This window comes from Tamandua tetradactyla, chromosome 1, assembly GCF_023851605.1.
Source record: "Tamandua tetradactyla isolate mTamTet1 chromosome 1, mTamTet1.pri, whole genome shotgun sequence".
NCBI lineage: Eukaryota > Metazoa > Chordata > Mammalia > Pilosa > Myrmecophagidae > Tamandua > Tamandua tetradactyla.
Window position 1 is genome coordinate 170,298,117 of NC_135327.1, and position 27,367 is coordinate 170,325,483.

Below are 27,367 nucleotides of genomic sequence, written 5' to 3' on the forward strand. Positions count from 1 at the left end.
CAACAGCTTCCCCACGTGCTCCGTATGTGTAGTTCTTCCTTGCAGCAATGCTGTGCAGTAGGTACTATTATCACCGCCCACCCCCCACCCCCCATTTTACAGATCAGGAAGCTGGGCCCCAGAGAGTCACTTGCCCTGACAGATGGCAGTAAAAGGGCTCTGGGGAAATGTGGGTCCCTGAGCTTGGGTTATGCCAATTACAGGCAATAAAAGGTGACCCGCTGGCTGGCAATGCTCAGTGGCTTGCTCCACGCTGTCACAAGCTGAGTGCTGCCCACTTACTCCTCATGGCTTATGAAATAATGTTATTATCCTCAGATGAGGAAGCAAGTTGCACAAGTTATACTAAAGGGAGGGAATGAATAGATGAGACCATGATGTTGCTTTCCTCTGTGGTCATGATAATGCTTTGCCCAGCTACTGCATGAAGAAAGCAAAGGAAACTCCTTTCTGGGCAGGAAAGAGAAAAGCCCCACGCAACAGAGCTAAGCGAGCGGGGCACGCAGCTCCCATTAAAGGCAACGCTAAAGACAACAAGGGGGGTGGGTGGGAAACCCTTAGTGCAGGTGTCCTGTCCTGGCCCACTGAGCCTTTCAGTCCCTGCCGTATAAAAACTTGTTGAACTATTAGAGCCTGGCAAAGAGAATGGAGGCCCCCTCAGCTTGTAGTCAAGGTCCCTAAATCACCAAGATCACACAGCTGAGGGGTATCAAAGAGAAGACTCAACTTCTGGGCTTCTCCCATCTCAAGCCCCAAATTCCTTACCCTTTAATGACGTCTTCACAACCGGTATGTGTGTCTCTGCCCGTGCCTCCCTCGGGTTGTGTGGCTGAATGAATGCACGTGTCATGCCTCTGGGTTCGGAGGTGTGCGTGTGTGTGCGCGCGCACATGTCCGTACTTTGTCACAGTTTGTTGCCTCCTCATGCCCCCGCCCCAAGCATGGGGTATGTGCCTCACCAGCTCTCATGCCAGAGCAGACAGATAGCGCCTCTAAACCTAGAGGGAAGGGGATTCTGTGCATGGGCTGAGCCTCTTCTCCGTGGATCCTCGGCTCCCGCAGGGACCCACATGGATCCAGAGGGCCCCACAGAGGGTCCCACGTGGGGAGCACGGACCATACTACCTAGCCTGAGCGTGGGGCTGGGACCAGGACACCTGGGTCCTCCTCAAGCCCATCTGCCCACTGTGCGTGCCCCAGGCAGCGCCAGGGTGTGGCACGTGGGGACAACCCAGAGGTGCAGGTGCAAGGCCCGCAAGGTCCAGGGCCGAGCCCCCTCTACCTCCCACCTCTCTGACTCTGAAGCCTATGCCGCAAGCAGCCCTTGCCACCCCCCAACTCCAGAAGGAAACACACATACACGAAGTCATAGGGCAGGCCTAGACTTTACTGCTTCTGACTCAATAAACTGGACTCTTTGCAGGACAAGGGACCAGGCTGCCATTGCCTGTACAGGGCATTCTTCCTGCAGCTCTGGCCAGGGGTGGAGCCGGTCTCTGGAGGAGCCACAGGGAGCACTGAGGGGAGACTTCCAGTCTGACAAGTCCTGGTCTGGATGTTGTCCTAGCTCAGGATGCTCCTGGGGGCTCCCGACTGGGGCTGGGCCGAGCGCTGGGTGGCTGGTCCCTGGTGAGCAGGACTGGGGGGCAGGCCTCAGGGGGGATGCAGTGTGTCTCGTGCTCCACCAGCCCTGCAGGGCACTGGCAGCTGGGAATGCAGGGCCTCACGCAGTGGGCCGCCAACTCCCCCAGGGGCACGTGCTGGTTGAAGCAGGTGCGGGGACAAGGTGGGCCACACTCATCGAACACAAAGCCACGGTCCAGGGGGCAGCCCATTGCTGCAGGCAGAGCAGAAGGTAGGGTTATGGGTGCACCCCTCGTGGGCCTCCCTGTGCCAGCCCTGTCCAGACCCAGCCCCTCTGGGCTGACCTTCCCTTCCATGCCACCCCCTGCCCCAGACCTTTTCCACCTGCACCCAGCATTGCCCTCTCACTGCAAAGTGTAGGGCCCCGCCAGGCAGGCGTCGCCCCTGCCTGGCGACAGTGGCTGGCGTAGGCTTCCAGGGCATCACAGAGGCAGGCGTCGGCCGAGGAGCCAGGGCCACAGGCACACAGGTCATACACACAGGCAGCAAAGAAAGGCTCTGGGGGCACCACCGCGTGGCAGCGACTAAAGGGGGCTGACTTCAACACCCCACACCGGGCATTGGCCTCTCGCCTGGCACGGTAACCTGCAGCCCGGCATGGATCTACCTCGAGGCCTGCAGAACAGGGCGGGCCAGGCCCCGGCCCCTCTGGGACCTAGAAGGGGAGAGAGACCCTGATGTGGCAGCATCGCTGGGAAGCTGGCCTTTGCATGCTACATTCTTCAAAGCACTTTCCGCCAAATACTTAGGAAAGTATTTCTCCCCACAAGAATGGCAAAGAAAGCATCATCTGCCTTTTCCTTGTCCCCATTTTACGGATGGAAAAACCAATACCCAGAGCAGGTAAGTGACTCTCCAAGGCCACAGAGCCAGAAAATGGCAAAGCAGGGCTAGGCTAGGGGATTTTTGTGATGAAGCCTCTTTCAACAGACCATCCTGCCTCGACACGCAAGAAGCCTCCAAACCTTCCTGAAAGCCCCAAAGCCCATCCTGTATCACCACCGCCTTCCATACCAGAAGACTTCTCTAAGACACACTCAGGGGTGCCTCTCCACCCCACCCCTACCCCGGCTCCTGTGCCCACTCACCTGCCAGCTGTTCCCAAATGCAGCCTCGGTGGGCAGGAGCAGCCCCTGGGGACCCCGCAGATCATCCTGGGCAAAGCCATTGAAGTTCCCACAGAGTCCACAGGTCTGGCCCCGGTAGGAGCCGGGCACGCTCACCTGCACCTGGGACTGCCCATCCCACAGCACCTGTGCAGAGAGGCCTGGCACTGGAGAGTGGAGGAGGGTGGGGTCCCCAAGAAGCCCAGGATCTATCATGGCCCCCTTCACTGCATCAGGCAAAAGCTCCTGAGGCAGGGCACCCTCTCCTGTCACCATCCCTGAACTGGGTTCCCAGGTGAAATCAACCCACTTTCAGAGATTCACTTTCTCATGGGCACCCAGGCCTCACAGGGGACAGAGCAGCCCAGTTCACACAAACATGATCAGAGTCCATATCAGAAGCGTGGATAAGCCTTATTTCATGAATTTACAAATTGTTCTTCCTTGTTGGGAGTGAGGGAGTTACTCTTCAACTGAGGGTTGGAAGGAACTTCAAAGGCCATATTTAGTTTATCCCCACCACCTATCACGAATCCTTCCCCCATTTTACAGATAAGAAGACTGAGGCCCAGAGAGGGTTGGTGACTAGCCTAAAGAACCATAGTGTGTAGATGTCTGCGCCAAGATTAGAAACCATACTGAGGGGGGAAAAAAAAAGAAAGAAGTCAGACTGAGAACTCCTCCCCTGCCCAGGAGGCCTCTGCCCCTCCCCTCGGAATCCTGCACAACTCTCTCACCTCTGCAGCCTCTCTGACCCGGTATCCCCACTCCCTTCACAGATGCAGAAGCCTGGACAGGACCGAGGCTCCCGAGTTTGCAGGTGGCGGAGTCCCCGGCTCCACCCCCACCTGGCCGGCCCGCCGCACCTGGAGCCCGGGCTGGGCGTGCAGGATCACAGTGCGTCCTCGCAGCTCCACGTACAGCAGCGGCTCCTTCAGGAAGGGCAAGGCCACCGAATGCCCGTTCACCTGGAGGAGAAAGGAGGGACAAAGGGCGATGTCCAGGCCGGGAGCACAGCCAAGGACCAACTCTCCCCTGGCCCCCCGATGCTGCTCACCGTGACCGCCCCGCCCTGCAGCAGGCGCACGGCAGCCTCTCCCAGCAGCACCGTCACCTCCTGGGTCCAGGCCACGCCGCTCCGGCCCCGGTCGTCATTGGTCACATGGACGCTGTGGGAGCGAGGGAGCCCCGGAACCAGGGGTCAGCATGGAGCGACATAGGAGGTTAGGGAGAAGGGAGAGGGTGTTGCCCACCTGAAGTCCCCTCCGCGGCAGTCCTTGGCCAGCACATAGCTGCAACTGCCCTGGAAGTGCAGCAGGCGGCCGTCGAAAGTGCGGTAATGTGGGTCTCCGAAGGCCATGCAGGAAGCCGGCCGTGGCAGACAACGGGGACAGCAGCTGCCGGGGCTCAGGGCGGGGGCCTCGTCCTGGCCTCAGCCCCAGACACCATCGGACACACTGCCCTTCCCCGCACGCCCCACGCCGACCCCTCCCTAAGGGTGAAGATCTCCGGGGAATCTATAGGGGCTCCTACTCCAGGCTCCCAGGCTGATCGCGAACGGGGCCAGAGCACCACCTCGCGGCCGCGCCGGGAACAGCACCATCCCCAGTCCCGGGACTGCCCTTGGGCCTCCCTCCAGGTGGTTGCCGCGTGCCCCGCCCCCGCTCCCGCCCCACCAGGTAGTCCGCGGCACTCACGGGGCTACAGGAGAGCGGCGGGCAGCGCTGGCTCTGGCAGCGAACGGTGCCGGCCACGCAGGAGCAGCTGGTGCAGGCGTCCACGGCCCAGAGCTCCCCCGAGGTCACCTCCCGGCCCTGGTGCACGCACGACTGGGCTGTGGGGCGGGGGATGGGGAATGGGGGAGGGTCAGCCGCCCACCGCTCACACTGGATCTCGCCCGCCCCCCAGGTCCTGGCCCGCACCTTGGCATCGCGGGCAGCAGCTGCCAGTCTCTCGCACCTGTGTCCAGCCGTCGGGGCAGGTGAGGGGCTGGCATTCCTCCAGGTTGCATTCGACATGGCCCGGCTGGGTAAATACTGCATTGCTCTGGGAGTTTCCTCAGAGCATTTCCCTGGCCTCACACTCCCCCCTGGGGGCTCACTGGCCTGAGCCAACAGCCCCTTCTCTCTGCCCTTGCCCACCACAAGAACACCCATTTCTCATGGTTCCAGTGGGGAATGAAGCCTAGTCAAGCTCAGTTCCTTGCCTCAACCCTGGGGTGCATCTGCCCCCCTCCCCCAGAGGGTGAGCCATTTTCTAATTAGTGCAGAAACCCCATTTATGCTAGTGGAGAGGCCCTGACACTCCTCTTTATCCATCTGTGTATTTATCTATTTCGTCCTCTCCCCCCGCCACCCCTATTCCAGCTCACGCGGCAGGTGCAAATGATGCAGGCATTGCTGGGGTCCCGCCAGCTCTCTCCGGTCGCCACTCTCTGGCCTCCGGCCTCCACCACACATTCTGAAGGGGAAGAAATGGGAATGGGAGAGTTCTTTTCTTCACCCAATTTCCAGAGGGCCTACCAGCCGCCAGGCCCTACTCCAGTGCTCAGGATGTCTGCAGGGCCCTGGAAGCCCTAAGGGCCGGAGGCTGGCATCCTCCCCGGGACTAGGAAGCAATCTGAGCAGGACAGTGCCTCTGCGGGGAGGTCTAGGGTCTCTGAGCCCACTGAGAAGCCGCAGGCCAGGCCTCAAGCACCCTCATTCCTTGCCTCCTGGGCCCTTCTCCACTCCAACAAGCAGCCCCTTCACTTTTTAAAAAAATAATTATATAATTTTATTGATAGATCTTATATATTTGCATACCATGTAATCATCCAAAGAGCACAAAGTATACAATCAACGGTTTACAACATCATCATACAGCTATGCGTTTATCATCACAATCGACTTGTTTGTATATAAAAAAACTGTATATATAAAATAACATATATACAAAAAAGCAATAAATTTCAACTGCAACAATGAGTTGTAGAACAGATTTCAGAGTTTGCTATGGATTACAATTCCACACTTTAAAGTTTTTATTTCTAGCTGCTCTATGATACTAGAGACTAAAAGAAATATCAATAAATGATTCAGCAATCATATTCATTTGTTAAACCTTCCTTCTCTGTATAACTCCAGCATCACCTTTGATTTTTCTCCCACTCTTTAGGGGTATTTGGGATATGCCAATTCTAACTTTTTCAAGTGGGAGGGGCTGTTGGTAATATGGGATAAAGGGATGCAACTAGCTGATGTTCTGGAGAGGATGGCCCCTCTGCATTTCAGGACTTATCTGGTCCAGGGACCCATCTGGAGGTTGTAGATTTCTGGGAAGTTACCCTAGTGCATGGAACCTTTGTAGAATCTTATATAGTGCCCCAGGCGTTCTTTAGGATTGGCTGGAATGGTCGTAGTTGGGGGTCGGCAAGTTATGATAGGTAGCAATGTCTAACTGAAGCTTGCGTAAGAGTGACCTCCAGAGTAGCCTCTTGACTCTATTTGAAGTCTCTCAGCCACTGATACCTTGTTTGTTACACTTCTCTTCCCCCTTTTGGTCAGGATGGAATTGTTGATCCCCTGGTGCCAGGGCCACGTTCATCCCTGGGAGTCATCTCCCACGCCACCACACCCCTTCATTTTTACAGAAGAGCGAGCCTGGCATTCTGGGTGCCATCCCCCAAGCTGCTGTCTGGGCCCATGGGTGTTTCCCCTTCCGACTCCCTCCTGGGCTCATGCGCTGAGGATGCAGAGCAAGGCTGGGCACTCACCCTGGCACTCGGGACAGCAGCTCCCAGGAGGGGTATGGCGCTCTGACGGGGGACAACTGAGTTTGGGACAGTCGTGATGAATGCAGAGCCATGTCAGATCCTGCGGGTTCAGGTTCGAACGCAACAGTTAGCAGCTGGGGGAGAGGGGTGGCAGCAGGGAGCAGGGCACAGGTGGGAGTGCAGCGTGGTGGGGATCTGACATGCAGAATGAATGGGTGAATTCTGTGGTGAGTGGGGGCCCCCGGAGCTTTGGGGGCCACAGCCCACAGAGGAGGAAGAAGAGGGGTCTACAAGGGAGGGCTCACCTGGCACTGGCACATGTAGCAGGGGTCTGGTGGGGCCAGCTCAGACCCCAGCAGGCCCTCTGTGCAGTTGCTCAGTGCTTCTGTGAAGATAAGACACGGTGTACGGGGCAGCAAGGGTAGAAAACTCAGCTGTCCTCACTTACCCACTGTGTCCCCAGACCTTTTGGATCCAGGGCATACCCATATCCCTAGCACCTAGATGTCAGGAAGGAGAAATCCCCTTTCCTTTTGGTACAGCAAAAAGAAGTTTGAAAAGGTACTTTGCTAGGTTATCAAAGTGGGTAGCCTGGCACCCGGCAAGGCGTGGCTTCCTCAACCTCATCTGTAACATCCCCCCCCCCCCATCCCCTACCCCTGAGAAGCCAGCAGCAGGCACAGCTGGGCAGGCTGCTCCACAAACTGCACCCAGCTGCACAAAGGCAAGGGGTCCCTTGGGGCACTGCCTCACGGGTCAGGAATGGGCTTCCAGAGCAGGCCATTGGAGGCAGGAAAGAGCTGGGGAGGAGAACTGGGCTGGCTCTTCCATGTCACTCTTGGGTGGGGGTGGGGGTGGGGGTGGGGGTGGGGGGTCAATCTTATCCTCTGACCTACCCCCCCTACCCAGGGACTCACGGGCACAGGTCGGGCAGCAGTGTTGGGGACCAGGAGGCAGGAGCTGGCTGGGGGGGCAGCCCACCAGGACGGGACACTGCCGTCGGTGACAGCGCAGGCTGGGGGGCCCCTTGGGCTGCAGCTACAAGAAGAATGAATAAGCAGTGGCTGGGTCCCCAGTCATGAGAGCTGAGAACCCCCCTCTTCTGCTGGACTCCAGGGCCTCCTTTATTCTGCCTGCTGCACCTCTCCCTAGGACATGCCTTGGGCAGATCAGATGCAAGTCTAATGAGAAACTCCCTAGACTTGCTCCTGGCTCTGTGGCCTAAGCCCTAAGGATAGCCGGTGTCCCTTCTTCCTTCCAGCCACTTGGGCCTGAACCCTCATATGACCTTTCACTCTTCTGCACTCTCCTGCCTGAGGCCACATGTAATCAGCTGCCAAATCCAGCCACCCACCTCCCCACCCTCAGTGCCTAATCCAGCAGTGATGGCAGCTGGGCTCAAAGCCCTTCCGTGGCTCCCCATTACCTTTCCAACAGAATGGACACTTAGCCTGCCGTGATTTGGTCCCAGTCACTTCCAGGTGGCTCCCCCTCTGCCTCCTGGACACACCCACCCCATACTCCAGCCAGGAGGGCCCACCCACTGCCTGCCCTCCACCCGGAACTGAGCCCATGTCTTGGCTCTTGGCCCTAAGTCCCCACCCCTCCTGACCATAGGGACACATTCCTGTCTCTGCCACCCACCTCTCACCCCATTCCCCCACCCCACCACCGCCCCACACAGTGCCTGCTCCAGGCAGGATCCAGCTGGGTGGAGCCCCTCCCTCTGCTGCCTCCCCCACCCTGCCGGTGCCCAGCCCCCACCCTACCTCACAGATGCACACTTCACAAGGGTCCGCCGCAGGCTGGAAGCTCTCCCCTGGCTCATACTTCCGGCCCTCATGCTCACAGTCTTGGGGTAGGGTAAGAGTGGCGCGGGGATAGAGAGCCATCAGGCTAGCAGCCCTCTTGGGAACAGGGTGGGGTACAGGGAAGAGACCTCCATGCCCCACCCCTAGCCCCTAGGAACTGGGGTGTGCACAAGAAGGGGAGACGTCCGCCCAGTACAAAGGCAGGGAGGCTGGGCTGGGGCAGACCCAGAGGTGGAGGTGCTGCCTCCTGTCACCCCTCTCCCCACTCTGGGCTTCCTGTACCTAAGCACTGAGGGCAGCAGTCACTGGGCCCCTGGCGGGGCTGGGCACAGGAGCTGACACACTGGATGCTGGCACAGGTGATGACACCCTCGTGGCACACGCAGGAGGAACAGGGGCTATCAGGGGGCACCCAGCGGCTGCCTTCAGCGTACTCCTCCCCATGAGCCCGGCAGCCTGTGGTCCGAGCGGGCAGGGGTAAGCCTGAAGTCTGAGGCCCACCCGCCCAGCCCTGGCCCCCCGCCTTGCATGTCAGCGGGGCTGAGATGGGAAGGTGGGTGGGGGCAGAGTTCTTCTCTATGGAGGGGGTGGGGTGTGCAGTGTGCAGAGGGGGCCCTGGATCGGGGTCGGGACGCCTGGGTTCCCTGTCTCCCTGTCTGCCTGCTTGCTAGCCAGGTACCAGGTGCAGCACTGCCAGCGACAGCCCAGCCCAGGCAGCAGTGCCGGGCACGTGCGGGCATTTAATGCATGCGGGGGGGTGAATGTCAGCTCCTTCACTAACCATCCGGCCCTGTGCGCCCAAGGTCCCTTGATCTCTCCAAGCCTCTGCGTTCTTATCTGTTAGTGGGGATTCTGTCTGTCCTGCCTACCTCACAGGTCAAGCAAGACGCTGTGACAGTTCTGTGCAAACTATGCAGGGAGGGGGCTGGCAGAGGCCCAGTGATGCGCTGTTCTGGAGCCAGATGGCTCCGATTCGAGTTTTGACCCTATCACCTACTAGCTGAGTGACCACCGGCAGGTCGTGTTATCTCTCTGTGCCGCTTTGAAAGGATGTATGGTTCCTAGAAAAGCCATGTTTAATTCTAATCCCATTTTGTAAAGGCAGCCATTTCTTCTAATCCCTATTCAGTACTGTATGCTTGAAACTTTAATTAGATCATCTCCCTGGAAATGTGACTCAATCAAGAGTGGTTGTTAAACTGGATTAGGTGGAGAAGTGTCTCCACCCATTCTAGGTGGGTCTTGATTACTTTACTGGAATCCTATGAAAGAAGAAACATTTTGGAGAAAGCTTGAGAATCTAAGAGAACATCGCAGAACCACGGAGCGGAGAGTCCACTCCGTGGACTTCAGGAGATGAAGAAGGAAAATGCCTCCCGGGCAGCTGGAGAGGAAGATAGCAGGTGACGCCGTGTTCGCCATGTGCCCTTCCACTTGAGAGAGAAACCCTGAACTTCACTGGCCTTCTTGAACCAAGGTATCTTTCCCTGGATGCCTTAGATTGGACACTTCTATAGACTTGCTGTAATTGGGACATTTCCATGGCCTAAAAACTGTTAACTTCCAACTCATTAAATTCCCCTTTTTAAAAGCCGTTCCATTTCTGGTATATTGCATTCCGGCAGCTAGCAAACTAGAACACTCTCTGTTCTTCTGTTTTCCTATCTGTAAAATAACAGGAGTGATGGTTTCCATCTACCAAGATTGTTGTGAAGCTGAAATATGTGTAAGGTGCTTAATTCAGTGCCTGGCACGTAGTATGTGTTCAGTGCATGTTAATTCTCATTATAATCATGAATGAGATGTAGTTGGTAAGGGGGAGGCGGCTCTGAGGGGAGAACAATGGGAAAATGGAAAGGATGGACATGGTTTGGGGCAGGGAGAGGCAGGGAAGAGCTGAAGGTGGGCAAGGGTGAGAGCTCCAGGGGTTGAGGTGTAGAGGGCCAGAAAGGTGAAGGGTCCCAGAGAAGGAGGTTGGAAGGGGTGGCACTGGGCCAGGGGGCTGAAGTGACGGGCTGGGCATACCTCTACAGTGGGGGCAGCAGCTCCCAGGCTCTGAGACCTGGAGCGCACAGGGCAGCGGGGAGCACTGCAGCTGCACACAGCTGACCTGGCCGGCCTGCAGGGAGATGCCGGGTCAGTCACTTGCTCTCTTGAGGTTGGAGCACCCCAGAGGCCCCGCAATCCAGCCCTCCCTTAGCCCCCTCTGCCCCCTCCCTGCATACCTGACAGCGGCACCGTTCACAGCTCCCCGCAGGCCCCTCAAACTCCTCCCCATCCTGGTGCTCCCGGCCCCCGGAGAGGCAGCCTGTGGGGGACACACTCCCTAGGTGGGGGGACTGTGCTACCCTGCCCTGCCCAACCTCAGGCCTGGCAAGAAGGGAGGGAAGGGGATGAGGGGAAGGTGGGGAAGGGCCCGGGGAGCTGAGACGTGTAGAAGGCGGCTCACTCCGGCAAACCGGGCAGAAGCAGGGTCCTGGAGAGGGGTGGGGGCAAAGAGCTGGCGGACATGGCTTCTTCTGGCAGCGAACAGAGCCATCCTGGGGGAGAGAGGTCACACTGCCACTTCTCCACTCCTCTGTGACTCCATCACATCCTTAAACCAGCCTTTTCTGTCTTAGCCTCCCAGACCCCTTGGTTCAGGAAACCTAAACCCAATCCACATCCCCCTGAGACATGGGTAGAGGAGACAACCCCTTCCTGGACAGAGCAAAGGATCAAGGGGTGAAAGGTTACCAAATTCCCAAGTGGGCTGCCTCACCTGGCAAGTGCAGAGGGAGCAGGTGGGCTCGAGCGGGTCGGGAAAGGTCTCTCCGGTGGCAGCAGCGACCCCGTGGTAGAGGCATCCTGGTAGGGCCGGGAAAGGACTGGAAGGGCTGCCGTCAACAGCGCCCACCCGCCCATGCACACACGGAGGGCCACCCCGGGAGGTGGGGAGAATTTCTACAAAAGCTCAGGGAGCCAGAGAGGGTGGCCTGGAGTGGCTTGGAAGGTGAAGGGTGGGGGCAGAGCCTATGGCCAGGCTGCAGCTGGGAGAGACCTGCGCGTGCGTGCAGGGGTGGAGGGCTGCGTTCCAGGCAGGGAGACCAGAAGAAGCGTGGGCAAGGAGGTGGGCTACTGAGAACTGACTGTGTGCACGCAGGGTAGGAGGAAGACAGCGAGGAAAATCAGCACAGCTGAAAATGAAGTAAAGAGAGGAGCTGGGCTCGGGAGGGCGGGGCCAAGGGAGCTGGGAGGGGGCGTCTGCTCTCTCGTAATTCAAGGGTAATGGTTTCAAGCAGGCCCTGGCCTGGTGACATATTTTGGGAAGCAGAGGGACAATTCAAGAGTAGGAAGTTCTAAACATAGCATTCATGGGGAAAAAAAAGAGTAGGAAGTTCTGGCAGCAAAAGGATTTGATGCGTACATCAGTCTAGTGTGAGGTGATGGCAGGGACAGAGAGGAGTGCATGGATATGATGGAAGAAAAACGAGAACAGACAAGAATGTGAGTTTGTGTGTGTCTATCTCAGGGGAGGGATAAGGGTGGCTCAGGGCTTCCCAGAGGCTGCAGCCCCTTCAAGCTACAGTAGGGAGTGCCCTACCTTGGCAAGCCGGGCAGCAGTGCCCAGGTGGGGTGAGCGGGTGGCTGCAGCCCAGAGGCTCACAGGGGTGGCGGCCACAGGTCACGAAGCCTCCAAGGCAGGTGCACAGGTGGCAGGGCTCTCGAGGATCCAGGAACTCCTGGCTGCTCAGATAGGACTCCCCCAGATACTCACAGCCTTCAAGAGAGGAGAGGCAGGGAGAAGGAGCAACAAAGGATAACAGGAGGGCAGTCACCTGGCTCTGAGCCTGGGCCTGGCCTGAGTCCAAGGCCCCAAGACACAGCAACTGGGAGCTGGGGAATGGCTCTGTGCACAAAGGAGGCTGCATACAGGGGTTGGATGGGCTAACCTCCTCAGCCTGCAAAAATCTTCCTGTCCAATCTAAAGGAAAAATCCCACAAGGAATCTACCCCAAGGGCCAAATACTCGGCAGGCCACAGGCAGAAGGCAGCAATTTTCCCAACCCAGGCGGAGCTGGGGAAGCCCAAAATGACTTTAGGTGGTGCAGGTGCAAGGAGTTGCTTTTCCAATACTCTTTCCAGCCTTCTGATGAATCATGGAGGGGGAGGGGCCTGCGGTGGTGGGGCGGGCTGTTAGCCTACCTCCCTTTTCTTTCTTTCTTCTTTTTTTGCATGGGCAGGCACCGGGAATCGAACCTGGGTCTCCGGCATGGCAGGAAAGGACCCTGCCTGCTGAGCCACGGTGGCCCACCCCCTACCTCCCTTTTTAACAAAGGCAAGGCAAGTCACAATGTCAGAGCCTCAGCAGGCAAACCTATGTGACTAGAATTTAATATATTTAAAGAATTGTATTCATTTTATATGATAATCTATTTCTGCCAAATAAATTTAATTTTCCATTTATAGTCTGATATACAAAACCTCCTTTTTAAATAAATTTAAATTAAAAAGTAAGTCGATTTAAAGAAAAATGCTAAAAAACAAACAAAAAACACATGGTAGAAGATATACATAGTAAACATTGTGAAAACAGAAAAATAAAAGTAAAAGTTGTGAAGACAGTACAGTGTAAGATTGACAGAAGACTAGGAAATTGGATTTAGTTTAACCCTCTTTAATTCAGGAATTAAAATTATTTCCAGATCAGTTACTATCCCCCTTCCCTCCACTTCAGTTCCCTCATCAGTAAAATGTGCCTGTCATAAAATAGCTACTTAGTAAATGTTATATCCTAGCTAAAAAAAAATAAAAATTAGGCCCAGAGAGGTTATCTGACTTGACCAAGATCACACAGCCAAACAGCTTTAGAGGCTGGAGAAAAATCCAGTCTTTACTCCAGTGCTTTTTCTTACTGTAATATTTTAGACCCACCCTAGGACAGTAAAGATAAGGCTGACCCAGCCCTCCTGGGCTCCTCCCTGTTGCCTTACCATCGCAGGAAGGGCAGCAGTCACCCCTGACAGGGAAGGGACACTGCACAGGGGCACAGGTCCTGGGCTGGCAGCTGACACTTCCCTCCCAGCAGAGGCAGACATGGCACAGGGCAGAGGGTGAAGGAAAGCGCTCTCCATTGGCAAACTCCTTCCCCAGGTACAGGCAGCCTAAGGGGGAAAGAAAGGTAGGCAGAGGCGGGCAGGGGCTGGGGGACCGTGGTGGCCGTCTGCTGGGGCCCACTACTTCCCTGCCGACTGGGCACTGTTTCCCCCCGGCGGCGGGGGCGGTACCCCGGGAGGGAGGTGGTGCCGCTCAGGGCATTACCGTCGCAGGAAGGGCAGCAGGATCCCTGGCGCGGGTGGGCGCAGTGCGCGGGCGGGCAGGGCAGCCGCTGGCAGGACACCGCGCCGTCGAGGCAGAGGCAGCGGCGGCAGGGGTCGCCAGGCGGGGAGAAGTGCTCCTGGTGGCCGGCAGGGGGCGCGTCCCCGGGCTGCGGGCACCCGGCAAGGGCAGCTGAGAGGGGAGCACGTGCCGAGAACACGGGTGAGGGGTGCGCAGGGAGAGGCGGGTCAGAGGGCTCGCCCGGCGGGGTGGAGGGGCCCAAGGGGTGAGGCTCCTACTGGGGCATTGTGGGCAGCACTCTCCCGGCTGCAGGACCGGCTCTGGACAGGGCAGCGGGGGGCAGCGGCGGGCCAGGCACTGCACGTTGCCGCTCTGCAGATGGATATAAGGACAACGCCAGGTCTGATCAGTGCTGGGAGGTTAGGGGACCCTCCCACCTTGCCCCCATCTTGGCGGACCTAGCTTGCCCTCCTCCAGTCCTGCTCCCTCTCCTCCGGGCTCCTTTCCCCCCCACCCCAGGACCCCCAGGTTGCAGACTCACCAGACAGTGACACAGGCGGCAGGGGTCTGAGGGGTGGGGGAAGTCGGCTCCATTGGGGTACTCTTTCCCACCAAAGGCACAGCCTGGAGCAGAGCGCAGCTATAGCCCCTGGAGAGAGCCCTAAACCCCCTCCCAGCCCCAAATGCCTGCAGAGTCTTGTTAAGCCACCCCAGGAGACATCCCATCCCAAATCATCCCCCTCACCATTGCAGTCGTTCTGGCAGCAGGAGCCAGGCCGCGGGTGAGTACAGGGGGCCCTGGGGCAGGCCCGAGGCTGGCAGTGTGCATGGCCTTCCTGACACTGGCACTCCTGGCAGGGGTCTCGGGGATGGGAGAAGCTCTCACCATCCACAAACGTCTGTTTCTCCAAGATGCAGTCTGGGCAGTGGGCAGTGGGAAGAGGAATGAGGGGGAAACTGAGAGCACCAGGAATGAGAGGTTGACAGCCAGAACCACTGCAGAAGTGTCCCATAGAGGGAGAGAAGAAAAGGGTATGTGTGTAGAAACATCTGCACACAGGTACGCAGGCATGCAGCTCTCTCTGCACAGGCCTGTGTGTGTGTGTGTGTGTGTGTGTGTGTGTGTGTGTATTTGAACCCATTTACCTGCAGGCCTATGTGTGCCTCTGAGGGTGAAGAGGGGAGGAGCTTATCCAGCGTGTGCGTGTGTTTGCAATACACACCCTCGCACAGATTCTCTATGAGGCAGGGCTCATGCCGTGTTGTAGCCCAGCACCCAGTCCCCTACATTGCAACCTCAGTGTCTGTGGTATAAGGCTGTGTAGACCTAGGAATATAGCTGGGGGGTAGAGGGAAAGGGGAAAATGTGCCATGGAAGGAAAGGATGCCACAGGGAGAGGAAGAGACAGGCAAATCTGGACTCTCCCCCCAACCCACACCTTGTACTCCCAGGAAGTTCCAAGCTGTGTCAGGCTGAAAGCAATTCAGAAGGCCAGTGCTTTCTACGGTGGCTATTGCACAGGGCCCGGATAAGCACGCACCTGGGCACCTGGGGCAGCACTGGCCGGGTCCGCTCTGGGGCCTAGCACAGGTCGTGGGAGGACAGTCAACCGAGGAGCACCTCACAGTTCCATCCTGGGAGCAGGGGAGAGGGCAAATGGGGGCGGGTCCTGCGGTGGGTGGGAGGGCAGTGGCGAGCCTCAGGGAGGTACCTGGCAGTGGCAGGCCTGGCATGGGTGGTCTCCGTCTGTGAAGTTCTGCCCGTTGGCGTAGACTCGGCCATGGTAGTTACAGCTCTCGCAGCTGGGGCAGCAGGCACCTGGTTGGGGCAGGTAGGCTGGGCCAGGTAAGCTGGGCAAGGAGGCAGGGAAGCAGACCAGGATGGGGTTTGGGGCACTCACCAGGGAGCTGGGCAGGGTACTGGCAGGGGGCTGGGGGGCAGAGCAGAGCCCTGCACGTGGGCACCCCGCCTTGACAGGAGCAGGCAGTGCAGGGCTGACCGTCGGGCTCCCACTGGACCCCCTCGGCAAACTCCTCTCCATCAAGCACGCAGGCTGTGGGGGCGGGGCGGGGGGGGCTGTCACCATGGCAACTGGAACAGCTCTCCACCCAGCCCGGTCCTTCCCGTACCACAGAAGCCCCTCGCATTGCCAGCTCTGTGGCAGCCTCTGAACCCAGTCCAGAAAGGTTAATGGGCATAGCAACCTCCCACCTCCCTGGCAAAGAAAAGCCCTCCATATCCAGCTGCGGTAGAGGCAGCACCCCTTCCCGGATGCCCCCTCCCCATACATACACACACGCACCTGAGCACAGCTGGGAGCCCGAGGCAGTCGGGGTACAGGGGGCGACTGGGCACTCCTGCTCCTCACAGGACACCTCGCCGGCCTAGGAAGGAGGCTGCATCAGAGGCCCTCGGGGAGCTGGGCAGAGCTGGGAGCCTCCTACAGCCAGGGCCACCAACCTGGCAGGAGCAGCGGACACAGCGGTCGCTTGCTTGGAGTCTGAAGGTCTCCTGGCTCCGGTACTGGTGTCCCTGGTACTCACAGCCTGGACGGGAGAATGGGGCGTGGGGCCAGGGCTGGAGGCTGCTGGGCCCCCCAGGCATTCACCCATCTCCTCCACAGAAGCCTGCACCCCACCCCAGGACCCGGTTTGCTATGAGCAAGTGAGGTGAGGACTCGGCCCCTCACCTGTGGTGACAGGAGCTTAGGTTTATAAAGGGTTTTTCCAGGAGTTTGGTTCCCCCCGGGACTTCACGTGGGACACCCGGCGGGGGGCTTCTCTCCTGCCGGTGCCTGCCCCTCTCCCCGAGACGCTGCCCCACACTCACCATCGCAGACTGGGCAGCACTGCCCGGGGGGCCTGCCTGGGTGTCTGCAGGGCACAGGTGGGCAGGGCAGAGGCTCACACTGGACGCTCCCATTCTGCCAACAGGGCCCGGTCAGCGCCCGAGAGGCAGGCACCGAGCCCCGGCCCGCCCCCGCCGGGAGCCGCACTCACAGCGCAGCGGCAGAGCGAGCAGGGGTCCCCGGAGCCCACCGGCTCCCCGCTGCGGTACTCCCGCCCGCCTAGGAAACAGCCTGTTGGGAAGAGGGTGTCTCAGGCCTTCCTCAGGGACCCCGCAGCACCCCCACGTCCCGGCCTGCACGGAGGAGACCAGAGCGGGGCCCTCCCACCAGCTTCCTGAACCACTTCGCTTTTCCCGGTCGTGCTGGGGACCCTGCCTTCCCACTGACTCACCATCACACACGGGGCAGCAGGTGCCCGGGAGGGGCCGGGCAGGGTAGGGGCACAGGCTGGCGCATTCTCGCTGGTGACACTGGATGTGGCCCTCCTGGTGGGGGTGGGGTGGGCAGGGGCAGGGGATGTCTGGGCTCAGCCAAGTGATAGAGCCTGTGAGGCCCAACTATCCGCGCTTTAGATATGTAACCCTGCATGTCACTTGAGTTCCCCGTGACTCAGTGTACTCATCTGAAAAAGGGGACAATAATAGTACTAGCCTCATAAGACCGTGATGGAAATTAAATGAAATAAGATGCCCAGTGTGGTATCCACCTCTGAAAGCTGCTGCTGAATATGAGTGTTGCTATTCCCCCATAGGCTTTCCAAAATGGAGCCCCAAATCCCCCCCCCCCCCGCCGCCCCGTGCCCCTACATTCACCCCTACATCTCTGGGCTGCCCATAAGTGGCTTCCTCCTCCTGGGAAGTTTGTAATTCTTCTCATATTTGGGGAGTGGGAGGTCTGGTCAGCATGAATGGGGAGGGGAAGACCCTGGCTGCAGTTGCAGGGTGGGGGATACCCCATGGCCTTCACAAGGCAGCCCCTGGCCCTTAGCAGGCTGTTGAGAAGCTCCTTGGTTCTGGCTGCAGTCCCTGTGAAACCAATCCCCCTCAGTGTGCACCCCGCCTGGTCACTGGGTCTTCATGCCCCTAACCTTATCTCCGGAGGCTCTACCCTTACTATTCCCTTCCCTGAAGTGTCTTTCCCCATTTCTCCTGGCTCAGTCCTACTCACCCTTTAAGGCCTAGGTAAACAACACCTCCTCCATGGAGACTTCCTAGATCTGCACTGCCCAATAGAAATAAAATGCAAGCCTCATAGGGAATTTTACATTCTCTAGTGATCAAATTTTAAAAAGCAAAAAAGAAACAGGTGAAATGAATTTTAATAATATATTCCTTTCAACGCAATAAATCCAAAGTATCATTGCAGTAGCCTTGGAATTTAATTATCATTGCAATCTGAAAAGCTATTACTGAGATATTTTACATTTCTTTTTTCTTTCATGTTAAGTCTTTGAAATCAGGGTGCATTTTACAGCGCATCTCAATTGGAACCAGCCACATAGCATGTGCTCAGTGACCACCAAATTGGACAGTACAGTTCTAGCTGCCTTGAGTCAAACTGCATTTGCCCCTCCCTGAAGCTTTTGCCACTCGCCAAATTCTGCCCATGCTGAACACCTACTGTGTGCAGAGCTGGGGGTACAGAGGATCACGGCCCGGCCCCTGCCCTCGCGCACCCAGGATTAGGTTTCCCCTCTCTGTCCCCTCCCATGTCCCGGGGAGTGTGTACATCAGAATTGAGGAATGAATACGGCAGGCAGGGAAGATCAAGGGCAGCCCAGGAGCAGCACTAGGACATACCAGGCACCGACAGATCTGGCAGGGGTCCCCAGGGGGCGTCCACTCTTGGCCGTGCTCCCAGTGAGAGCCGCCTTCCGTGCAGCCTGAGGAGGGTGGACAGGAGGCCGATGGCAGCCTTCCTCCAACCCTCTCCACCTGCCCTCCGAGGGCTCCTTCCGGAACCCAGACCATATCAGGCCATGTCTCTGCCTAGATCCCTCAGTGGCTCCCCACTGCCCCAGGTGGGGTAAGGCTCAAGCTCCTTAGTCTGCTTGTCAAGGCCTTCCATGGCCCAGCACAGCCGCACCCACCTCCCCACCTATCTCTGGCCACTTCTCAACTCTCGCTTTAAGCCATCCAAGCCACTGGTGCCTGCTTGTACCACCCCCACCAAACACACACACACCTCACACTGTGTCACTTCCAAGACTGTTCCCTCTTCTTAGAGTGCCTCTCCCTTTTTCAGCCTCTCACCTCACTAATGCCTATTCATCCTTAAAGCTAGCTTCAGGGTACACCACCTCCAGGAAGCTTTCCCTCAGCACCCAAGTTGGATTAGGTCTCCTTCCTCTGAATTTCCATAGTACCTGGTGTCTACTCCTCTGAAGACCTCTGCGGCCTTATTTTTCTTTTCCGATATGGGTTTGGGTCAGTGTCACCCTCTAATGAACAGCCTTGAGAGCAGACCCTCGTCTTAGTGTGTCTGAGATGCACAGCATAAGTGATTATGCTGCACTGAGCAGCTGACTAAGCAGCACTGAGAGGTCGAGAATATCATCTCCACCTTACAAACAGGGAAACGGAGGCACAGAGGGTGACTGACTCGGAGTCACACAACTACCATATGACAAAGGCAGAATTTGAGCTCAGGCATTCCAGCTGCAGGGCAGGCTTGGCCCTCATGGTTCCCCCACTGACCCAGCCTCCAGGTCAGAGACTATGCCGGGATGACCCTAGAGTTCAAGAAATGGCATGGTTGCCTCAGAGGGACGGGTGGGGGACTCTCACCTTGGCAGGTTGGGCAACAGTGCCCAGGTCTTGGGACTGGCTCAGGGCAGGGGCTGGGCGGGCACTTCATGGGCACGCAGTGAACTCGGCCCCTCTGTAAAGCACCCAGGGCTGTAACGCCCCCAGATCGGGGCTCCTAGAAAGGGCGGGGCGGGCAGGTGGCGGGCACCCTTGCGGGGGTGGTGGCGGGAGTGTGCAAAGGGCTGGGATGGAGGGGGTGCCTCAGAGGGCATCTTGTCTAGGCAGGCATCAAGGAGGCTGAAAGAGTGGCAGGCGCGGCCCAGGGTGGGGTGGGGATGTCCAAGGAGGAGCAGGGCCTGGGCAGAGCGGGGCATTCACCAGGCAGGAGCATTGCAGACAAGGGTTGGAGCTGGATGGGAAGTCGGCCCCTTCCTCATAAAGATGCCCCTCGTACTCGCAGCCTGGGGAGGGTTGCCACGATGACAGGCAGGTCATCAGGGAGCCGGGTGGGTGGCCATTACCCAAGGGAAGGCATGACCCTAAGTGGGTACTGGACCTTCTAGGGCTGGGGGGATGGAGGAGCAGGACAGGGTGGGGTTGGGGGGTGGTCACCTGGCCGGCAGACGGGGCAGCACTCTCTCGGTGGGGTGTAGCTCTCCAGGCAGTTGAGTTCTGGGCATGAGGGCCCCTGGCACCGCACGGTCCCTGCCTGTAGGGCCGACACTGAGCCCTGTCTTCCTCCCTCTCCATTGCCCGAGCCACATTTCTCTGCTGGCCTAGCAGGCTCCAGGACCCAGTGTCGGGGCAGCAGCAGCAGTGCCCTCTGCCCTCTGATGCTGAGCAGCAGGGACCTGGATGTTGTTTGGGGCCAGGGCCCAACGCCCTTACCTGGCAGGTGCAGGTGACACAGGGCTCCGGGTGCCATGTTTCCCCAGCCCCGTGGCCCCCAGCACAGCCTGCAAAGTCAAGTCCCCAAGTAAGAGACCCAGAGGACTGGGGCAAAAGCCCTCTAGGAAGGAGCCACATCAAAAGGGCAGTATCACATGGTAGACATCATAGATTTTTATATTTACTACAGTAATTTTCCAGCAGATGGCAGTAACTGACGCTGACGTAATCAGTACATTTCAATCATTTGACAACAGATTAATGAGTCAAGTATCTGGAAAAGGGAGTGTCTTTTTCTACTTTGCTAAAGGCATCATGTATTTTAGCAGTGGCTCTGAAGCACCACGTGTCCTGAAAACTGCGTGCGTGTGTGTGTGTCCCATTGAGAGCTATCAACTTCCAGCACTTCACCCCTCATCTCTGGCTGAGACTTCCAGGCTTTATTTCCAGACCTTACTGCTCTCCTGAGCCCCATCCTACTTTTCTCAATACCAGCCGAGATTCTTCCCCATGTAGAGTTGCCCGATAAAATAAAGGATGCGCAGTTAAATGTGAAATTTTCAGATAAATAACAAAATGCATTTTTTAGTATAAGTTTATCCCAAGAATTGCATGGAATATACTTATACCAAAAAACAAAACAAAACAAAAAAGTGATGGGTCCCTCGACCAGATAAATCTGGAAACCTACAGGGCCCATCCTCTCCAGAACATCAGCCAGTTCCATCTCCCGATTCCATATTATTGACAGTCCCTTCCAACATGAAAAAGTTAGAATGGGCATAGCCCAAACACCCTTAAAGAGTGGGAGAAAAATCAAAGGTAATGGTGGAGTTTTACAGAGAAGGTAGGGTTTAACGAACAAATGATTGCTGAATCATTATCGTGATATTTCTTTTCGTCTCCAGTATCTTAGAGCAGCTAGAAGTAAAAACTAAAATTGTGGAATTGTAACCCATACCATATCTAAAATCTATTCTACAACTAATTGTTGCTCTGTGCTTTGAAATTTATTGCTTTTTTTTTGGTATATATGTTATTCATCACAAAAAAGAAAAAAAAATCAATTGTGATGATAAAAAAATATTTATTCCTTGTGCTGGTTTGAAAGGATGTATGTACCCTAGAAAAGCCATGTTTTAATCCTAATCCCATTTTGTAAAGGCAGCCTTTTCTTCTAATCCCTATTCAGTACTGTGTGTCTGAAACTGTAATTAGATCATCTCCCTGGAGATGTGACTCAATCAGGAGTGGTTGTTAAACTGGATTAGGCGGAGACGTGTCTCCACCCGTTCTAGGTGGGTCTTGATTACTTTACTGGAATCCTATAAAAGAGGAAACATTTTGGAGAAAGATGGAGATTCAGAGAGAACAGGGAAGGGCAGCAGCCACAAGCGGGCCCCAACAGGGAAGGCCGCCGAACCACGAAGCAGAGAGTCCACCAGCCAGCGAGCTTTGGAGATGAAGAAGGAAAACGCCTCCCCGGGAGCTTCATGAACCGGAAGCCAGGAGAGGAAGCTAGCAGATGACGCCGTGTTCGCCACGTGCCCTTCCAGCCGAGAGAAAAGCCCTGACCGTGTTCGCCATGTGCCTTCTCACTTGAGAGAGAATCCCTGAACGTCATCGGCCTTCTTGAACCAAGGTATCTTCTCCTGGGAGCCTTAGATTGGACAGTTCTAGAGACTTGTTTTAGTTTGGACAATTTCATAGACCTAAAAACTGTAACTTGCAACTTATTAAATCTCCCCTTTTAAAAGCCATTCCGTTGCTGCGAAAGATCTGAGCTGATGGTATGGTAGCCCATGACAAACTCTGGGATCTGTCCTGTAACTACTTGTTGAGGAATGCTTTGAGAACTGTTGCTTTTTTCTTTCTTTGCTTATTATATATGTTATACTATACAATAAAAAAAGTTAATAATAAAAAAGGTGTTGTTTATCTGAAGTTCAAATGTAACAGGGTATCCTCTGTTTTTATTTGCTAAGTTTGGCAACTCTAACTCCCTGTCTATGAGCTAGGAACCCCCCTTAGCAGAACCATTGCCTCCTCTCCCTCCCAGCTTTCTCCACGCCACTGGCACCTCTGCCCTCCTAGTTTCCCAAGCTAGGTCTCCACTAGTCCATGGAATCCAAACAGTCACCGGCTGCTGCCTATATATTTTTTTAATTGTTTTTTTTTTACTTTTAATTTATTTTTATTTTTGTGCTGCCTTTCTTTAGATGCATTTCTTCTGCAGCCCCCTGCTACTGCTGGCTCCATATTAGAGCAATTACTGTAGCAGTCCCCTAACTGGTCTACGTTTATCTTAGCCCATCCCAGATGCATATTCCTAAAACACCTCCTTGAATATGTCACACTCCAGCTGTTCAACCTTCCATAGCCCACAGAAGGAAAGTTCAAACTGCAAACTTACTGCAGCCCCCTCCCCACTGACCTTCCCAAATAGATCTCCTGCAGCACGTTTCCCTGTCCCTGTGCCCAGAGAGCCCTCAGGAACTCCCTCTGCTGGGGAAATCCCACTTTCTCTGGAAGCGCCAGCTCAAATGATTTCTGGTCCGTGAAGCCCACCCTGATTGCCTACTCTGGCGGTGGGTGGGGTTGGGGCTTCCACTGGCCTCTCCCCTGGCAACTAACCACAAGCTATGCTTTTCTACCTCCTTCTTTGTGTCACTTGGATCTTAAATCCTGTATTGCGTTAGCTATAAACTTATCCTCTTAATCAGATTAAAAGCTCCTTGAGGGCAGGAAAAAGATGATGTGCTTATCTCCCTTATAGCCTCTGGCTCAGTCTCAGGCCAGAATCAATGTTAGTCGACCCGTACATCCAGATCTGGACTCCCCGAGCCCCAGTAGGAGATGGCAGGCAGGTACCCTCTGGGCATGCACCCCACACCCACAACCAGGCTCCACCTGAATGGGTGCAGGAGGTGAGGCCGGACCGGCAGGGGGCTAACCTGGCTGGCAGTGTGGGCAGCATGCTCCTGGCTCGGGGCAGGGTCCTCTTGGACATGGCTTCAGGGTACAGGTCATGGCCCCTTCCTGTGGGGAAGCAGACTGATGGCTGCACAGCATCAAAACCCTGGCATGGGGGGTCTCCAGAACTGAAACCTCACCCCAGGCTGGGACATGTCAGACGAGCAAGAGGCTGAGTTGGCTTGGGTGCATGGGCTACCCTTGGTCTGAAAGCAGAAAAGACACATCCTACCCGCACCCCATCATCTCCTGCTATGCTTGGCCCCTGGAAGTCAGTTCTTCCAGGTGGGGGCAAATTCCCCTAGTATGCCAGTGTGCAGCTATCCAGGAAGAGATCCAGGGCTTCCTCAATGGAGGATTAAGGAAGGAAAGATCTGAAGAAGGTGGGAGTGGAACCAGTTGGCAGAGAACAGCCAGACCGGGGAGGGTCTGCAGTAGACACGTACACGGATGCAGGGCAGATGGGTGAGTGAGGACAGTGAGCATCACACAGGTGAGGGGGGTGATGTAGGAAGAAGCAACTACATCCTCCTCGCTCTCCAGCCTGCTTTGTCAGGTCCAGAGAGCCCTGAAGGGGTCTCCGCTGTGTGCCAGGGACATTGAGCTCAAAAAGTAGAACTACGTGGAATCCACTGAGGGCCAACGGTGGCAAGGATTGGGGTGAGGGGCAGGCAGAACCTATTACATGGTGTTCAACACCCCAGGTTGGAGGGACAGGTAGCTGAAGTGAGCCGGACAGGTGAGGGGGACAGATGTGGGACATCCGGGCAGGTCATGGGGACTCACCAGACAGTGGCAGGTGGTGCAGGCATCTGGGGAGAAGGTCTCCCCGTTGCCATAGGCCCGGCCGTCATGGCTGCAGCCTGATGAGCAGGTAGCACCGTCACTCAGCGCCCCCGGGGCTCATCTCCAGGCCCCAGGTGGCCCCACGCGGGATAACACTCACCTTGGCACTGGGGCAGGCCAGGCTTGGGACCACAGCGTGCGACCCCCTCCTGGCAGACGCAGGCTGTGCAGGCGTCAGGCTCCCAGCGAGCCCCCTCGGGCCAGGCGCCCCCCAGGCCCCAGCAGTGGGGAGGGGCTGGGTGGCACGCGCAGGACTCCAGCTGCCTCACCCTCGCCTGCAGGTCCTTGTTCTGGGGGAAGGAGGCAGGGAGGGCAGGGGCTGGCTCATCTTCCCTCACCATCTCCTGTGGATTTGTGGGGGGTGTGGAAACGGGGGCAGGACAAGAAGGAAATTTGACAATTCCAGAGCTGAGGAAGGTCCCCCCTCACCCGGGTCAGCATTCAGCTGGAAACAAAGTCACCGTGGTCAGTGCCTCAGAGGTGGACAGAATGTTTGGGAGCATGGGGCTCCCACCTTTCCTTTGGACACATGGGGATTCTACAGCCCTTAAAGCTAAAGACTGCTTCCTTTAGTCGTCCAAAATCTGTCCCGAGGCTACCTTACACGTAGTAGGTGCTCCATCTGTTAGCCAGACAACTGAAAGAATGTGAAGATCTGGCCTGACAAACCAAATGCCCCGGAGGGTCCTTCATTTATATGAAAGAACCAGGGTTAAGACCTGTTCAGAGAGGAGCACGCCCTGCACATTTAACACAAGTCTCTATTTCAGGGCGCCCTCTCCTTTCGTCCCCCTCCACCAGCCGGCCCCACCCCCACCCTGCCTCAGTGGTACCTGCTCGCTGAGCTCCGCCACCTCCGCCTCCAGCCGTCCCAGCCTCTCCTCCAGGGGGCGCCACTGCTCTCGGGGGGCCCCAGCATGGGCTGAGGACTGGACTGGGGCTGGCTGCTGGTACTCATGGGTGCCGGCCGGTCCAGAGGGCTCCCGGGGGTGCGTCCCACCTGAGGGGCACAAGAAGCCCGTGTGGGCCTGCGGGGAAGGAGTGTCACGCTGCCCTCACCCTCATCCGCGGTCCGCCCACTGCCAGGGAAGGAGACATGGTCGTGGGCAAGCTTGGGTGAAAGCTGGAGGGACATGGAAGCCGGAGGAGGAAGCCCTGAAGGGACAAAATGGCCCAGTCCAGCTTCCCCAAGGAGCGAGAACCTCCTTGTCAGGTGTGAGCCCCAGGCCCATCACAGGGCTCCCCTGACCCGCTGGGAAGTTGGGGAAAGGGGACACGATCCAGGCCAGGCTCTCCCCAGAGCCCGAAACCCTGCAGGGGTCCCCAAGCATGGTCGGGTGGGGGTGGGGGTAGCAGGTCAGGACCATCCAGCTCGCTCTTGGCCGGGGACCACCGGGAGAGTTAACATGCCGTCCTGGGGGGTGCAGGGGGCACAGAAGGCTGCTGCAGGCCGAAGTGCAGGGGAGGGTAAGAGACGGGAAAGGCAGGCCTGCTCTAAGGTGCCTGGGGTCTGGGTTGAGGGGCGTTTCAGGGGTCACATGGGCCAGCATGCCCCCCGACTGCCCACCTGGGCCTGTCAGGAAAGGCACCCTTTCGGAGAATGTGCACAGGGGGGAACAACTGCTCTCCTTGCTCCCAGGCCCAAATCTTGTCCCTTTTCCTGGCCTGGGGCGCCCACCTAGATGGGGCGTTGGTTCTAAAAACTTGGTCTTGGCTGCATTTCCCAAAGGATTTGGGGAGGGGCTGGACAGGGCCTCCACATTGCTTTCCATACCCCAGACCAGGTGAAGGCAGCTTCTTAGAGAAGAGAGGGCCTCTGAACTGACATTCAGGCCTGGGGGTGCGGGAGGGCCCCTCTCACTCTCTCACTTCTGCAGAGTCGGGAAAGCAAAGGCGAGGAGGCAAGGAGGGGATAGACTCCCCCACAGCCACGCCTCAGTGCGGGTGCGGCAGGGTGGTGGAGGGCCTGGAGGAGGAGGTGAGAGACAGCAGGAGAAGCAGAGGCAGAGGAGAGGGCCTTTCCCACAGAGGCAGCGCATCAGTGAGCCAGGCTTGGGGTGGCTGGAAGGGTTTCCCAAAGACCCCAGGCCTGTGGGCTAGAGAGCCAGTGTCACGCACTCCTTCCCCCACTATAAGGTTTGGGTTCCAAACCTGCTTTGTCCCGAATCCCCAGGCCTGGTTAATGCCATCTCCCCCAACCCGCTTCCCAAGTCAGAAACCTTGGGCTCAGCGGCCCTGTTCTGTACCTCTCCCAAATTCCATCGTGTCTCCCAATCTGTCCACTTCCTTCCCCTTCCCTACCCATCCCTGCCCTCCCCTGCCCTCTCCTCTCCCCTCTGTCTCCATTCAGGAGGCTGAAGACAAAGCTCCCTGCCCAGCCTCCCTGCCTCCATCTGCGCCTCTGCCCTCAGCGGAACCTTTAGGAATCACACATCTGAAGGCTCCCCAGTGCAAGCACCAATGCATCCTTTCACAAGTGCAGCCCTGTTCCTTCAGCCTGCCTTGCCTACTGCCCCACATCCGGCATCCCAGCACCCCAACCATACACTCAAAGCCAGTGTGCATGCTCCTCCCTCCCTCCCCTGCACAGGGTACCTGGTCCGCTGGAATGTAATTTGTCTCTAGATCTCTGGCCCCTGCACCTAGTTTCCTTCCTGATCAGATGCAGGATGTCCAGGGATGGAGTCTCTGCATCCTAAACCCTCCACCCAGGCTCAACTCCCATTTGGCCCCATGCCCACCCCCACCCCTCCAAATGATCCTTTCTCCAGGCCACAACTGAAGCAGACACAATAAGGAGATCAGGGAGAAGCTGGGGGGTCTTCTGGGACCCTCAGATGAAGATGGGACCAGACTCTTGCCTGGGGAAATGTGCAGGAAGAGCTCCTGAAGGTGGCGCAAGGGCTGTTCGCTTCCTGTGGAACTGTCCTCTGCTGCCCTCTCATATCCCCCCACCCCACCCCTGACCCCCTAGATCCTGCCTGTCCACCTCAGGGGAGGGCCAGGCCTGAAGACTCAAAGTCAGCTCCCACAGCCAGCCTCCCTTTTTTCCCTCTTTCTCAAGACAAATAATTAACTTCAGATTCCCAGATTCCAGGACTCCTCTCCCCCACCGTTGCCTGCAGGAATTCCAACCAGGTCCATAGCAGGAAGCCCCTCCCACTCCTGGACCCCCTGTCCTAGCCCCCCTGCTCCCCACCGCCGTCCTCCCTCCAATCAGGGGGTAGACTGAGGTTGGCGCTGAGAGACTGGGAACAGAAGCCCAGGCCACAGCTCATTCCCTCAGCCTGTGCTGGGCAAGAGGTGGGGTTCCCGCTGGCTGGTCCCCAGGACCTCGGCGACTGGACTCACCTCCATTTGGCCCCGGGGCCAGCGCCAGACTCCCGAGCTGCAGGACTAGGGGCAGCAGAGCGGCCCCAGCTCCCGCCAT

At 57.1% G+C, this 27,367-nt stretch overlaps 1 protein-coding gene across 1 annotated transcript; it reads right to left on the reverse strand.

Moving 5' to 3' along the window:
- Positions 1-1,378: 1,378 nt before the first annotated feature.
- On the reverse strand, positions 1,379-27,367 carry KCP (kielin cysteine rich BMP regulator). Its single transcript, XM_077158929.1, has 42 exons — positions 27,289-27,367; positions 25,187-25,351; positions 24,997-25,092; positions 24,771-24,937; positions 24,038-24,227; positions 23,878-23,954; positions 23,073-23,157; positions 19,609-19,691; positions 19,270-19,363; positions 18,283-18,365; positions 16,875-16,968; positions 16,635-16,714; positions 16,465-16,558; positions 16,096-16,181; positions 15,938-16,019; positions 15,536-15,688; positions 15,347-15,453; positions 15,176-15,269; positions 14,380-14,553; positions 14,176-14,258; positions 13,907-14,006; positions 13,617-13,805; positions 13,289-13,459; positions 11,899-12,075; positions 11,077-11,162; positions 10,765-10,855; positions 10,541-10,623; positions 10,341-10,434; positions 8,598-8,771; positions 8,274-8,356; positions 7,422-7,542; positions 6,810-6,889; positions 6,505-6,604; positions 5,122-5,210; positions 4,667-4,775; positions 4,448-4,584; positions 4,004-4,176; positions 3,808-3,919; positions 3,617-3,718; positions 2,733-2,897; positions 1,993-2,299; positions 1,379-1,837 (listed from the first exon to the last, which is right to left on the reverse strand). The coding sequence occupies exons 1-42, from the start codon at positions 27,365-27,367 to the stop codon at positions 1,569-1,571; spliced, it is 5,178 nt and encodes a 1,725-aa protein (XP_077015044.1). The 3' UTR covers positions 1,379-1,568.

Bases quoted from the DNA above. Each gene is read 5' to 3' on its own strand.
- KCP (XM_077158929.1), bottom strand. From the start codon at position 27,367: ATGGCGGGAGCTGGGGCCGCTCTGCTGCCCCTAGTCCTGCAGCTCGGG. The intron at 6,890-7,421 runs GTGAGTCCCTGG...TTATCTTCACAG, and splicing joins CTGCTGCCCGACCTGTGCCC to AAGCACTGAGCAACTGCACA. The intron at 3,719-3,807 runs GTGAGCAGCATC...TTTCTCCTCCAG, and splicing joins TGCAGGGCGGGGCGGTCACG to GTGAACGGGCATTCGGTGGC.